The sequence below is a fragment of the Thamnophis elegans genome, chromosome 5 (assembly GCF_009769535.1).
Source record: "Thamnophis elegans isolate rThaEle1 chromosome 5, rThaEle1.pri, whole genome shotgun sequence".
NCBI classification, from domain to species: domain Eukaryota; kingdom Metazoa; phylum Chordata; class Lepidosauria; order Squamata; family Colubridae; genus Thamnophis; species Thamnophis elegans.
This window is the reverse complement of record NC_045545.1, coordinates 49,109,688-49,126,313: the sequence shown is the minus strand read 5'-3', so window position 1 is coordinate 49,126,313 and position 16,626 is coordinate 49,109,688. Positions and strand designations below refer to the sequence as shown.

Genomic DNA, 16,626 nt, shown 5'->3' with positions numbered 1-16,626 from the left:
GGGTGAAAGTGCTATTTATTAAATATGAATACATTTGAAAAGTTTTGGCATATGATACTCAACATTGCTATTGACCATATTGGCTAGTGTTGATGGGAGATAAAATTAAAAATATATGGAGGCCACCAGATTTCAGAATAACAGAATTATAGAGTTGGAAGGGATCTTGGAGGTCTTCTAGTCCAACCTGCTGCTCAGGCAAGAGATCCTATATTATTCTGGAAAAGTGGCTGTCCAATCTCTTATTGAAAACCTCTAGTGATGGAGCACCAACAACTTCTGAAGGAAAGCCATTCCACTGATTTAATTTTCTCACTGTTAGGAAATTTCTCCTTAGGTTGCTCCTCTCCTTAATTATTTTCCATCTATTGCTTCTTGTCCTGCCTTCAGGTGCTTTGGAGAATAGGTTGACACTCCTCTTCTTTGTAGCAGCCTCTTAGATATTGGAATACTGCTATCATATCACCCACATTCCTTCTTTTCATTAAAGTAGACATACCCAATTCCTGCAACCATTCTTTGTATGTTTTAGCTTCCAGTCCCCTGATCATATTTGCCATCTTCCCTATATTCTTTCTAGAGTCTCAACATCTTTTTTCTTATCAGTGTAACGTCCATTTGGTCAGATGGTGCACATTGTATTCAGGTCTTTTCACATGTAAGATTGAGATTGTCTTGGCAATGTTTCAGCAAGGTCTCACTTGCCATCTTCAGGCTGGGTTTTGGGCTTAAAGTGTGATCAGAGCTGGCAAGTGAGATCTCGCTGAAACATTGCCAAGACAATCTCAATCTTACATGGGAAAAGACCCGAATACAAGAAGACCAGCATACCTACACCCGTGGAAATCTCTCTCTGTGTGTGTGTGTATGTATGTGTGTGTGTATATATACATATCTCAATATATATATATGTATGTGTGTGTGTGTATGTATGTGTATGTATGTATGTATGTGTATGTATATATGTATGTATATATATATATATATATATATATATATATATATATATATATATAAATTTTTCTTAGACCAAATTTGTTCCCTCACATTATTATAATGATGAGTATTTTACCACAACTTTCACCAATGTATTTTAATTATTTTCAGATAAGCTTAATTTTTAAAACTTAAAAAGTATACTTACAGTGGAATAAGTGGTCCAGAGGAATTTGAGTGACCTTTAAAAAACCTAGAAAAATGTTGCTTGTTTGAACGTAGGCTCCATGAAATTAACACAAACAGCTCTTCTCAATAGATTAATTGAATAGTAATTGTTTGCAAATGAAATATGAGCCAGCAGTGTGACATATGGGGGGGGGGAGGGAAAGGCAAAGGATTTAGGCTTCATCCATGAAGTATGAGAAGGAAATTTTCTACTGGATTCTGTTTTGGTCAGATCCATCCTCCACTAATCTCCACACTACGAAAGATTCAATGAAAATGAGAGAAATTCTGACAAAGAATTTGGGGGATAGAAACTAAAAAGAAATGAAGGAGTATGTGATGTGGATTATGTTCAAATATCTGAAAGGATGACACAGGAAAACAAATCCAAGACCTGATTGCTAGCATTCCTAGGTGCTGGACACAAGTTACAGGAATGCAGATTTGCACTATTTAAGAAACATCCTATCAAAAAGAGTAATTTGGCAAATGATTCAAATTATTTAGTAAGGTGCTAGTTCCCCATTATTAAAAAGGTAAAGGTAAAGGTTCCACTTGCACATATGTGCTAGTCATTCCTGACTCTAGGGGGTGGTGCTCATCTCTGTTTCAAAGCCGAAGTGCCAGTGCTGTCTGAAGACATCTCCATGGTCATGTGGCCAGCATGATTAAACACTGAAGGTGCACAGAAGACTGTTACCTTCGCACCAAAGGTGGTCCCTATTTTTCTACTTGCATTTTTACATGCTTTCAAACTGCTAGAAGCTGAGACAAGTAATGGAGCTCACTCTGTTACACAGCACTAGGGATTCAAACTGCCAAACTGCTGACTTTTCTGATCGACAAGTTCAGCAGATTAGCCACTGAACCACCATGTCCTCCTTCCCCATTATTGGTTATATTTAAATAGCATTTGGGCCTCTATCTGTCTGAGATTCTTTATTTGGATTCCTATACTGACAGTTACATTTTACAGTATAAATTGCCTTTTCCAATTCTTTCAATTTGTGATTCTATTATTCTAATAAGGGAATCACTAAACATAGTTTATGGTAATACTTAAATTGTATATAATTCTGGGCTGTTACAGGGGTTTTCACTTTAAATTTGTCCACTGGTTCCATTTCTAGCTATTAGATGATGGCCTTTACCCTTGAATATTTCAGTTCTATTTGTTCCACTGCTCTACTAAAGGACCTTGAGAAATTCTCTTTCTCTTCTTTGTCTTTCTCTTTCTCATAATGATGACAATAAGCATTTTTCAGGCTGTGCAACAGCTATTATTAAGTGTTGTCACAGAACACAATGGCATTTTGAGGTCTTGAGATAGATAGGACTGTGGTATAAAAATGAAAGATGGTGGAATACTCACTCTCAAAATGATAAACAACTGGAGAAAATCCAGTAATCATTTTACTATTTCTAAAGCTAGAAAGTTGCAGGAAGTTATTGGTCTCTTGAAGAAGAACAAGAGTTTCAGAGTTACATAGATCTTATATAGAATATTGATCAAAGATATTTTAAGCATATCCACAATCTAGAGGCCCCAGAAAATTTACAACTGATAAGGATGCAAGATAAGAAAGAAGACACAGTATTATTCAAAGTGCAAAGACTTTACAGTAACATTCTTTGAAATTCAGCATGGCAGCTTTGATATATGGGAGGTGCCAAGACTTTAATTGTTATTTTAACAAGCTGATCCCATACTTAACTGCAGAAAAGAGAAGAGATAAGGAAGCAGTCACTGCAACATCCTTGAATCTGTTACATTTAACTAAAGACATAAATTCTATGGGTATTTGGAGTCCTTGGCAGAACATTGACAGAACTATAAAATATCCTCAACTAAATAAACGACCAAAAAATACATTGCAAAGAATTGCATACAGTATTATAAAGTTAGCTGCTGCTTTAATAAGGATAACAGCTTTTTTGTTTTTGTTTCAATTCCATTTCATTTTCTCCGTAGGAATAAAACTTGACTTTGATGCCATTTTACTCCGTGCTATTTGCTATCATTGCATGCTGCTTACTGTCATCTGTCTTATCATGATCATTACTGTGTTTGCTGCTTCTTCCTTTCAAAAGCACTTGCTGTTTCTCCATGGCTGCAAGGGCTGTGTGTCATTCAGTTTTGTTACCTCTACTCTCTTAATCACTTTTTAATCAAGCTTGTTATTGACAAACCATCCATTGATCCACTGGACACCCTTTTCATTTATTTTCCTGCTAAGGGCTTATTTAAAACTAGCCAAATAGACTCACTCTTCACTTTGGTAACTCTAAACTGTGTAGGGAGTTCATCCCTGTTTGTTTTAGTTGTAACTCTGCTTTCCAAGGGTACTCCTGATTGCTTAGGATGGAGACTCTCGAAGATATATTTTTTTTTGAGGCAGGTTATTAACATTCAGAGAATGAAGAATGTTGCAGATCTCTAGGCACATTTTGACATCTGCTTATTTAGTGAGCAAATAACACAGTTGTAAGTCATCTTATTCCAGTAATGTTAAAATGAATTATGGAATCATATGTTGGGTTGATTTTCTAAAAAAGAAAAAAAAGAAAAATGGTCATTGATCAAATAATATAGAAATCATCAATCAGCCTTGACTATATAATGATCCATTTTTCTAGAACATTCCTGAGGCAGCACCACGATCCCTCCGGCCACTCTTGAGAAGGGGATGGACTTCCAAATGCTTCTGCTTATTTACTTAATGAGAATATATGGAATCTCTTCTTCCGACTCTTTTTCTTATCAGGGTAATATCTAAATTAATTGTGTTGCTTTGAAGAAAGAGAAAACCCCCGAAGATACTGTATTAACATTTCTTAAAATCAGAGAGTTGCACGTACTGCTAGGCTAAAAATGTCTGCCACACTTTTTCAATTTTATTGGAAGGAAAATAAATGACTTTTGATTCTCTCCCCCTCCAAAATAAAAACAGGTTGGTGACATTCTCATGTACAGATGGGAAATTCTTGCCTTAGTAATGAGGAGGTTGCGTGGATGTTTTATAAGGATTTATATCATTTCTTCCACACCTTTCTCCAGTAGCCTTCCTGTCTTCCCACATTTTTATTCAAGGTCATAGAAAGACAATATACCTCAGCTCCTCCCACAGAGGAAATTTACCAGTATATAAGAAAAACAACTGTACCCTGCCACTTTGTCCCCCCAAAAGTTCAAAATCCTACTCATATAAATACTAAAGGCTTTCTACAGCTTGTTGAGAATGAGGTAGAAAAATGGGACAATTTTTTCAAAGGCTGAAAACTTTTGAGAAACCTTAAGAAAGCCTTTAGCATAACATTTTCACTGAAGGTATCTTGGCTCTTGTTACTGAGCTCTGATGTCATTTCTGCCTAATTTTTCACTGCTTAAAATTTTGTGGCTCAAAGATGATAATAATATAATAGGCAAAGTATCTTTGTACCTCTTCCCTCTCTCATTTTCAAGGAGTTTTTGATGTTAATGATTTTATTACAAAAGGAGTAATGTTAAATTGTGATATCCTGAAGTAAGGTTGCAATCCTCTATAATAGTTAAGTTCCATTGAACTATACAGTAGTTTCCAGTGATCTGGGAGAAACATTTCCTCTTTTAAACTTTCCAAATCTAATATCAATTCTTTGGAACAAAACTTGAGCACATGGGAATTGAAGAAAGTTGGAGAAGAAAGATACCCTATTATAAAGTGATGATGGATTTCACCTACAAGGTTCAGTATAAACCTCACTGAACTAAGGATGTGTCATAATTTTGGTGAAGACTTGCACAGGATTATGTCCCAAAGTGGAAGAGCTGTAATTCAAATGTAGAGCAGATGCTTTAATGTAGAAGATCTCAGATCCAGTTGCAGCCTCTCCAGTTAAAGGGTCAGTGCTGTGCAAGACCTCGGACTCTGTATTGCTGTGTCCCTGTCCAACAGACTGGAAATTTGGATTCTTTTAGATTCCAAAGCAATGATGAGTATATGAGCAGGTATGCCTTATTCCAAGGCAGAATAAGAAAGTAGTACAATAGCAAATTAACATGAGATAGTTGTAACATAATAGCCAAGAATATAACATAACACAAGACAAGGAGCAAAGACTGTTGAAGAGTAGAATTATACAAAGAAAGGAAGACCTTCACCCTTCTGCCAATCATGGAATCCCAAAGAGATGATAGTGGGTGGATCACTTCAAACCCAAAAAATATTCAGCATTCTCCTGTTTAATTCTGTTCCATTCCATGTGGGAAGGGGTATTGACTAGCTTATATAGGTTCTGAATCATCATTACGCACACTCTTTTTTAATCACCTCCTTTCACTGGAATTTCCCAAAGGCAAGTTCATCTTCTCTTGTACTTGGAATTCTTTGTTTAATTCTACCATAATTGAGATGATCAAGGTTAAGGAGTTGTTTGGTAGTTAAGGCGTAAGCTTAGAAACCAGGTGACCTTGGGCTCTAGTCCTGCCTTAGGCATGAAGCCACCTGGTGACTCTGTCACTCTCTTTCTCTCTGAGTTCTAGGATGCAGGCAATGGCAAACCAGTACTGAAATCTTGCCAAGAAAACTGCAATGACTTATCCAGGCACTTGCCAGGAGACAAGACTAACTGGAAGGCACCATAACAATATTAATAATAAATGGCAATGAGACCATCTCAAAGTTAAAAAGTATCTGTTTCCAAAATTTTTTGATTGAAAAGGAGATGCTCACCAAGGACATGGCAAAATAAAATAATCCAAGTATACTCTTTAGTGACTAAAATAAATACATGTTTAATACTGTATTACAGGTAGCCCTTATTTAATGACCATAATGAACCCAGAGTTTCCATCATAAATCCTTGTGGTTGTTAAGCAGATCACCCACCACCTGACCTGACTTGATTTTACAACCATAGTAAAGTGAATCACCATGATTGTTAAATGAATTGCGTGATTGTTAAATGAGTCACATGGTCATTAAGTGAATCCATTCTCCCAGAGGAAAGCAAAAAATGCTACAAATCATGGCCATGTGGCCAGGAAACACTGTAACTGACTGCCAAGTGTCCAAAATGCTATCACGTAACTATGGGAGGGAAGTAATCAGTATCTTTTGGGGGGGGGGGTACATTGTAACTTTGAGCAGTCATCAAATGAAGACTCTGAACATCCTCAATCATTAAAGGGGAATAAAATTATAGGTACCAAACAAAAGAAGTGCATATCACTTATTCAGTTACTCCTCTATTCAAATCCTTCCAAATCCTGGTGAAACAACTAGCACCATTTCCTGTGGTGCAGTAGAGTTCCCATTAATCTGATAGATAGTTCCCAGTTAGAAATACAAAAATTTGACTGGATGTGAAGTAGATTTTTTTATCTTCCTGTACCTAAAATCTTTTAAACAGCTTTTTGATCATGATGGAGCCATTATCTTGTTATTGGTAACAGTAAAAATACAATTAATAATTGTATTGTCTTTGGACCTTGACAGCAGAGATATGACTCTTCTTTTTTTTTTTTCAATTTTAAAAAGGTTTTTATTTATTTATTTAGGAAATTCATATTGTCATCTATTTGCATATGGCAACTCAAGGCAGCTTACAAGAATATAAAAACCTCATATAAAAATAATAAAACTAATAAAAAAAGAGAATCATATAATAAATTAATAAAATAATATAATTTTTAAAAAAACCACCCCGGCAACAACACATCACACAAACCATTTAATGGGCTCCATCCCGCTCTGGCTTCTCCAGGCCCACTGGCAGAGCCAGGTCTTCAGTGCCTTCTGGAAGAGTGTTAGAGTGGGGACCATTCTAATCTCTGGGGGAATGATGTTCCAGAGAGAGGGAACCACCAAGGAGAAGACCCTTCTTCTGGGTCCCACCATGTGTATCTCCCTAGGAGATGGGACCCTCAACATTCCTTGCCTCCTGCTTTGGTGAGTCTGGTAGATGTGACCGGCAACAGACAGTCCCTCAGATAATAATATCAGCCATTATATCCATCTGGGTTACTGTACTGAAAATTGTGAGAATGGGAGATATTATTATTTGGAAACAGTTTCTGCTTGATTTCCACTGCTTTTTAATATCTGAATACCTCCAAATATGGAGGTTTGGAGCAGGATATCAGTACATAGATGTATCCAGATATGTATTCTCTGAAACATCTTCAGATAATAGAGTGGTTCTCTTGAATATCTGCCTGCAGTTGATAATGAATTGAACTTAGTGGGTTCATATATTGAATTTGGAATCAAACAAGATGAAGATGTTCTTTGTGAGGGTCGATAATTCCAGAGTCAGGGTAGATTTTGTTCTGAATGGAATTACACTTTTACAAAGAAGCAGATATAAAGTTTTGAAGTATTTCTCAATTTTCATCTCTCCAATCTCTCTCCAAGTGAGGCAACAGTTAGAGATACTTTTCATTGGCTTTAAATGATATGCCAACTCCTTTCCTTCCTGGAAGAAAATGATCTCAAAACAGTCATGTATATTATGGAAATGTAAGTTTAAGCAATTATGGAACAGCCTTTATGTCTAGTCTAGAAATTTGAGTTGGCACAGAATTCAGCTGCCAAGTTGCCCTTTGGAAAATCACATCAGTGCTGAAAATATTGTAGAATAAATCACTTTGTTTCAGATGAAATACATAATGTTGATTATTATATTTAAAATAATCTATGGCTTGGGTTCAAGGCATAGGACAACACTTCTTGGATTACCCCTCCCTACTTGTTGAGATCATCTGAGGAAGTTCTGTTAAAGCTGCTGCAGGCAACCAGAACCTTGTCTGTAGTCATGCAAGTTCTTTAGAATTAACTCTCTGTTGAATTGTGGACCTTAACGTATGTTTTAAAAAGTTCTATGACATGGTTTGAATTGTTTATTTTGTTTACATTATTTTTTATTTTGTTTACATTATTATTCTAGCAGAGTTTTAATTTAGGTTTATACTATAAGTTTTCAAGAGACTTCAGCAATTGTCAGTATAATAATTTTAATAAATAATAGCAAAATAAAATTTCTCCCAGATATTGTAATGAAAGCAAAAACTCGTATCGGGTTTACTTGTTACTGGGATTGGCAGAAATTTCAGAAATTGGAATAGGTTATACAGACTAAATTAAAAATTGGATTATCTGGTGATGCGGTATGGAACAGGCAATCAGTTTTTCCCTAGAGAACATTATACCATCATTTCAGGTGATATTGGAACAACAATGCTAGGTAAAAATAGTGAATTCCGTTTTACTTCAATCCTGTAAGTTCTCCTAAATCCTTATGCCATACCTCCCAGAGTTTAGTTATAAATGGGATGTTTATTATGGAGGCTAAAAGAGTTGTAGAACATTAAATTGTCCTAAATACATGGTCTCACTAACTCCTGTGTATTTGATCCTGATTGTCTAGCATTCATTGACTCTTTAAATGCACACCCCATATTTTCAAGAAATGCAAAATAAAGAATCACTGGATAATCAATTTGTGAGATAAAGTCTTCAAAGTTATGGTCTGATTGGGTTATGGTTGCTTTGAAGATGTTAAAGGTTGCTTTGAAGGAGAATCCAGATTTGGATTGCTATGTGTATCCATAGATTTAATGTTGTGCAGAGAAATAAATATGGCAAATAGCACTTCATGCTGTGAAAAGTAACTGAATAGGTTACCGTACTTCTGGATATGACTGGACATGCCAAGTTAATTTTATTTGCAATTTATATAATGAACACAATGTGGGTGCTTCCTGTCTTGCCAATTTGACACAGTGTCTGCATCAGTTTAAATATAAAACCTCTAATGATCACATAAGCTGGGTTTTGCTTTTGTCTCTCCAGGAATGTGTTGATGGCAGCAAAGCGAGCCAATCAGAGTGGGCACTTCATCTGGATGGGTTCTGACAGCTGGGGTTCCAAAATTGCCCCTGTGAGAGATGTGGAAGAGGTTGCAGAAGGATCTGTCACCATCTTGCCCAAGAGGGCATCTGTTAGAGGTAAGCTAGAAATGTTCAAGCTTAGCTTGTTTTAGCTTGTTCTTTGAATTTGGTAAGTGTATAAAAATAAAAATCTGTTATCATTATTCTTAGCTTGTAACATTCATTCAGATGTCATCCATGCTTTTTGATAATTATGGAAAGAAGCTCATCTTGATTTGGGGTACATTAAAAGATCTTATTCCTTGAATGTCCATGATTTGCCTTGAATTTTGCTCTGCTGAAATATCTGAACAACAGCTTGTTTAGCAACAAATGATGTATGTCTTGCTTATTATCAGACCGCTTGCTGAAAAGGTGTCTCAATTTGTTAAAAAGTGATAGTAGATGTTCTGACCTAAAGTGGATAGTTTCATGTTTATGAAGCCTATATTGTTTTATATTAAAACTTCAGTATCATCAGCCATGTGTGGCCAAAGCAGTGGCTCAGGAGTTAGTCTCACATTTAGGGAGTAGCAAGCTTCTAAGTAAATATTTAGCCCACCAGAACTAAAATTATAATCCTTTTATACAAAAAATGCAAAACCAACTCATCTCCCACCCTCCAGCATTCTTTATTCCAGTATCCAAATTCCATTTTAGTTGCTGTGACTATTAAACAATTGGGAGTCAGAAAATCTGGTGATCTAGTTCAAGAAAAGGCATGTGTGGCCCTCCAGATGTTGTTAAATTTCAATGCTGATCATTATGACAAATGAAGAATGATATGATCTGTAGTCCAGCAGCATCTGGAGGACCACAGTTGCCCACTTTTCAGGCCAGTAGATAGTGATGTACCGCATACTTTCTTCCTCCCACAGAGATATGGTTTATAACATGGAGCAAAATTCTGGTTTATGGGATCACACACTGATGCTTAATTGTGGTAACATTTATACATGCTGTAGATAATCATAACAATGTGCCATCTGGAAGATTCTTTCTGAAATGCTCAGTAATTGTTATGATCATTGAGAATGATATATCCCAGCTGAAATTGACAAAAGGATATCAAATGGGGGCTGTACTAATGTTGCCACATACAGGTTGTAAAAATCCAGACAACCATGCCATGGCAAGAAAAACAAAAGATTAACCCTTTGCTAATGGTCATTCAGAGCTTTAAAGCCAGATGTTAAGATACTGTAAGTTAAGATTTCTCAACTTTCCAAAATGGCAACAGTACTCAATTGAGCGATTTCTTTTGTGCTACCATTAGACAAGAAATGAATATACCTTACTACTTTCCCCTTGATTCAATTCTAGGGGTCATTTTGAAAACTGAAGCCAGTCTGCTTGGCTTGGAACTTTGAGTGAACAGCATTTTCTTACAAATAACAGATTAAGATTTTTCTTTTCCAGTATGAGAAACAATGATGAAATCAGAGATACAGTTGTCAGTATACTTTGTTAGTGCACTTTCTTGATTTTGATTGGCATTGGATAATGTAATGTAATTTTTATCATTTCTCTTACCACATACCAATATCTTTTTTTGAATGGTTAGAAACTTAAAATAATGGGTAACAATGTTCATTTTTACTTTACTATACAAGTGGTTTTTTTAGTTTACTTTATTGTCATTGCACATGGTACAACAAAATTAAATGCCGTCTTCAGTGTACATTACAATTTTACATTCTATATAATTGAAATTGAAAACCCAATATTGCACTATACCGTAGAATTCAATGTGGTTATTACCCTGGGATAGAAGCTGTTTTTCAGCCTGTTTGTCCTTGTTTTTATTATCCTGTACCATCTACCAGATGGTAATAGTTCCAAAAAAAAGTGCCCAGGATGAGGTGGATTTTTGAGAATGTTTTGAACTTTCTTAAGGCAATGGGAGCTATAAAACTCTCCAAAGAGGGCAACCAATGATCCTCTGATTATTGTAAAATACTTGTGTAAACTTCTACATCAATCCAAATATCAAAACTATATTGCTACCAAGGGCACTAGTACAGAAGCCAGAAGCATTCCCAAAAGAAGCTGAACTCAATTATTGATGGCCGATTTCATGGATCAGAAATATCCAGTAATATTTTGTCACATGTCGGTTGTAACTCTCTGCAGAAACCAGACTTTTATTCATTTCAACTGTGTTAAAAACCACACTTGTAAAATACAAAACAATTTAATCACAGTTTATAGAGTTTATTGACTTTTTGATGTCTTGGCAGACTTTAATAGATAAATATCTTGTAAAATAAATAGACATGAGAGTATAATAAGAGTTCATTGAAAGTCACATTCTACAACAGAAATAATAACACTGGATTGTATGTGACTCATAGATGCTGTGGGCCTCTGCTAAGAAAAGAAAGGAGGCAGAAAACCATTTGTAACTTTAGTAATACTCAAAGACCAAGTCTAATTACCGGAAGCAATATTTTAGAAAAATATTGCCACCTTTTTCTAAGTTGCTCAAAACCTACAGTTGGAGATCTCCTGTCCTAAGCACAATCAGGATTATTCCCATGCATTTGAGATGATGGTATCAAGATATTTTAAAAAAGACTTTCACTAAGATCAAGTAGCTCTGATGTACTCTCTAAGAAGACTGTTAAGCATACTTGCTTTCAGCTTTAGGATGAAACATCCTCAGTTGGTAAGTATTGCAAAGCAAGGACAACTCAACCTGAGATTTCCAACATAACCTGAGTTTCTTTAGCATGCTGTAAAAACAAGATATCAGCTCTATTACAGTACTAATGGACATCCATATATTCTCTTTTAATCAGCAGGGCAAAATGGTAAGTTGCTCTTCGCAGTTGGATTTTAAAGTGTGCTTAGCTGCATCCCACAAAGACAAAGCTAGATTAGAGGTACAGGGAGATCCTGGAGGACAGAAGAGAAAAGCAGCCTCTTCAAGGAAATTGGTGTTTTGTAATTCCTCCTTCTTCTCAAGAGAAAACACTCATTGCATCCTCTCAAAATTTGAGACATGCCGACTAGATTGAAAAGACTATCCTTTCTGCTTTGAGGAGATCAATATCATTATCAGTAATTTGTTAAATGGGGTCCTCAATTCTTTTCCAATCTTAGCCCTCTATTGTTATGCTACGAGTCCTTGTTTCTTATGAGTTCCTCTTCTGTTGTGTTCAATATAAAATCAAAAACTCACTCCAGATTTCAGACCCACTTGCAGGATGGTCCCATCTGAGGACACGTAATAACACTCCTTGCTGAAGTTCAGTAAGTTTAGGTCAGAACAAGGATCTATAAACCTGGGAGAACGCTATTTATGATCTTTGTAAGAAGAAAAGTATAATAGATAATCAAAATGTTACTCATAATAAATTCAGATCCTTTTAATCCAAGGCTTCCTCTTTCAACATTTTATATTACATTTCAAGGAAGTGTTTGTATCTTTGATTTGGTTTATTCGTCAATGTTCCAGTCCTGTTCTTTATATATTTGCACACACATTTTCTCCTTTCAGGTTTGTGGGCTACTATTAAAATTTTATTTGCAAAATGATGACCTTCTCATTCCTATTATTTAATGACTCAAGTCAGCACACCAAAAGATTAAAACATGCCATAACAATAAAGAACAAAAATAATAAATGGACATGCCAGGGAAAATCAAACAATCCCTCAACAATTCAGTTGATTGGTAAATCACCCTGACACGGGGCCTGCTGGAAGACTCTAGTTTATAAGGGTTTTGTAAAAACAGCAGGATTAGCGCAGGAACAAACCTAAGGGGTAAATGCTGTTCCAGTGGCCAAAGTAAGATACCTCTCTGAGTTCCAGTAAAAAGACATTTTTTTGGTTGTTGTTGTTGTTGTTGTTGTTATTGTTGTTGTTGTTGGAATCAGAGGAATTGATTCTGCCAAGTGGAGAAAGTAGTAAATATCTAGGCCTCAAAGCTATGAAAGCTTTATAGATTATCATCAGCATTTTGAACTGAACCTGGAAACAAAGTAGTAACTGGTGTAGTTAACAAAATAAAAGTGTCACATAGGTGAAGTGAAGTGCATTCATAACTACTTGCACCACCATATTCTGGTCCAGATATAATTTTGGAATGGTTTTCAAGTACAGCTCCATGTAGACTGTGTTACAATAGTCCAAACTAAAGGTAGCTATAAGACAATTCCCCAATTGTGGGTAAAATACAGTTGATACAAGATAAATCAAATCAAAGGCCCTCCTAAACATGGCTGACATGTACTTCCCCTTTGAGCCTAGAAACAAAAGTTTCATTATTATTTTATTATTTTTCCAGCTGTCTTTCTATTAGCTCCAAAGAAAACCCTCTGGTTTCAACAGTACTTTTACTCTTTGTAATCTTCTGAATTATTGTATGCATTTGTATTCAAAATTTTCTGGCTGTTTTACATGTCCATCAAACATGATGAAATGTGCCTTCATGTCATTCACATTTAAGGTTAAATTGTGAAGACATTAAATGTTCTCTTAGTTTAGGTTTTTGCAAAAAAATCTCGAATCTTTAAATCCTTAAAGTCTCTTTTGATTTTTATAATCCTGAAAGAAGGTTTAATTAACCAAAAGGAATCTTATCTTTGCTGCAGAGAAAATTCCTCTATATTTATAGATTAATTATTTCACAAAGTAATTAAGAAATGAGGAAGAAAGTCTTATTTTCTATATAGGTTATATTGCAGTTATGAATGTAGGTGGAATCCCAGGACTTCTGGCTGTTCAACTCCCAGTTTGGCTGCAAAAATTTCAATTTCTGCAATTTATTTATGGGGAGTCACCACCCAGAGTACAAGTGGGTTATCTCAGCATCTGTCTTTGATCCAAAAAGATTTTGCAGGTTAGCATCTATGTTCCAGTCTGAGATCTCTGTTGCAGTGTCTCTCTGCTCTTTCAGAGATGTCAGTGCACCATAACGTTAGGCTCAATAGTTGCATACAACTCTTAAGTGATTACATCTTAGTTTTTTATGATCAAAATGGAGATCCTTATTTCAAGTAATACTTAAGATGTTGAAATCACACAGGAGAAAACCTGAATACAAACCTGTATTCAACCATAAAGGTCACAGGGTTACTTGGGTCAATTATTGTCAGGTGTGAAAGACCAGGTCCAATTAAGTTTCAATTAAGCTGATTTATTGCTAAAAGCCCATGCCCAGGAATCTTCTTAACTAACAATCACAACCTGTTTAGAGTTAGATAAAGGTCAATAGCACTCAAAGGATGTTACATTTGTGGTTACATAGGGATTCTAGGCTGATCCCTCTTTTCACTCTGCCCCCAGGATTTGCCACGTATCTTTTATAAAACTCAGCGCACACACTGTTAAGACAATAAAATATTAAGGTATCAGTCAGACTGAGAGTTTTGAAAAAAATAGTGAAATATGCATGCAATAAAAATATTTTATAAATACCCATGATTATAATTTTTTTTTAAAGAAGTGAAAAATTATTTATGGCGGTAGTAGTAATGGGGAGAATTCAGAAAAACTGGCACTTTAACAGTGCTCATTTTGAAACTGCTATAAATTTAAAAAGCAAGTATATGGACTTAAATCAACCTTCCCTCATCTTCAAATTCATGTGCAAATAAATGGCATGATCTGAAATCAGTTCTCCATCAAGCAAAGGATAATCAGCAGCCTGGAAAACACATATTTTTTGAAAGAAAAACTAGTGAATGCAATGCAGAGGTGGGTTTCTTTCTGTTCGTCCTGGATCGGGCGAACTTGTAGTGACGCTGGTGGGAGGCTCCGCTCACCCACCCAGACGCTTCTGCGCATGTGCAGAGTGTCATGCATGCACACGAGCATGCACACGCACAAGCAAACCAGTAGTAAAATAAATTGAAACCCACCACTGATGCAATGGATATGGGCCTTTGACTACAAAAAGCTATGCTGCTCTGAGCCAATAGCAAAAGCTTAATTATAATTATGCTAAACACAAACTAATTTCTTTAGTGTAAAATGACTATCAGAGGGGGTTGAAATACATACACGGAAGATGGTGGCTTTATGACTCTCTCCCTAAGGCGTAGCCTTATTAATTGAATGAAGTCTGTTTAATGGGCTTATGGTACTCGACAGTTCTTTCCTTTCTAATGAATGACTCTCCAAGAAATGTAACTATGGCTGTGAGCTAAATCTGGCATTGTTAGACTCTCGATGATGTCTAGATAAATAGATAAAAAATATACTTACCATTGAGGACCATGTGAAGCTTCACTTCAGTGGCAATTCAATCTTTTAACTAAATCTTCAGATCAGAATTGTAAATAAGTCTGCTGCATAGCAGATCAGTTGCCTCTGAATTAATCCAGGCATTAGTTGAACTTCTAAGCATGAGGAGATTTTTGTAGCAACAAATCACCCAAATGCTTTGATGTTTCAAATCAGTTTATCAAATGAATTGCAAAATTGAATCAGATTTTGACCAGCTGCCCTATTAATCACCAGAGAAGGCAACTTAGTGTCTTCTATATGTTTCAGATGACAGTGACCTGAAGTGGCGCAGTGGTTAGGGTGCAGTACTGCAGGCCACTTCAGCTGACTGTTATCTGCAGTTCAGCGGTTCTAATCTCACGGGCTCAAGGTTGACTCAGCCTTCCATCCTTCCGAGGTGGGTGAAATGAGGACCCAGACTGTGGGGGCGATATGCTGACTCTGTAAACCGCTTAGAGAGGGCTGAAAGCCCTATGAAGCAGTATATAAGTCTAACTCCTATTGCTATAATTCCCAGCCAGACATGGACTGGCATGGGTTGATGAAAGCTGAGGCAATGATTCATCAATAGGATGAATCTGCTGCAGGCTGCAAACACCAAGCTACCTTCAATAATATTTAACTCTAACACTTTGCCTGTCTGGAGGTTGATCTGCTTTTACGTCAGAGAATTTCCAAGCTGACCATTCAGCTGATCATTTGCTAGAGGTAAATAAATTCAATGTATGTTGTTTCTCTCCTTTGATGTCATGAAAAGAACTGTCTAAAACAGCTTATAATTTCAAGTCAACAAGATGCTGTATTCTGAAAACCATGAACAACATAAGTCAAATGAAAACTTTTTTCTGTTAATAAAGCCCATGAACCTTCAATGAAGACATTATGAATGAAAACCAAAACATTAATTTCATGCTTATCTATGTGATAATGCAAATATAAATAAATTTTCCCTGCAAATACATAACTTTGGGCCAACTTTGGGCCATTGGTCTTTAGGGATTTAAAGTCACTACGTTGTGATGTTGAATCTGGGGCATCTTAGGAGTTTGTGGTCTGCCAAACGGGGACCTTTTCTAGGTAATCAACAGCACAACAGATACTGGAGACTGCAAGCTAGATCTACTTTTTGTCCCAAAGTTGAGGTGTAATCTGGAAGAGAGGGACATTAGACCACTCTCTAGTTGCCTTTTGACTTACTGTGCTACTCATCCCTGCAGGAAAATAGGGCCTGTTCAATCAGCTTGCCCCAGGTGAATGATGGACACAAAGAAGTTTCAAAGCAGAGATGGTTAAGTTTAAGTTTAAGTTTAAGTTTTA

At 36.2% G+C, this 16,626-nt stretch overlaps 1 protein-coding gene across 1 annotated transcript in view; it reads left to right on the top strand.

The window, feature by feature from the left end:
- GRM4 (glutamate metabotropic receptor 4) overlaps positions 1–16,626 on the top strand; it is a 470,882-nt gene that overhangs the window by 220,051 nt on the left and 234,205 nt on the right. The window contains 1 exon segment of the mRNA XM_032218566.1: positions 8,997–9,151. Within this exon segment, the coding sequence (XP_032074457.1) occupies positions 8,997–9,151 (155 nt within the window).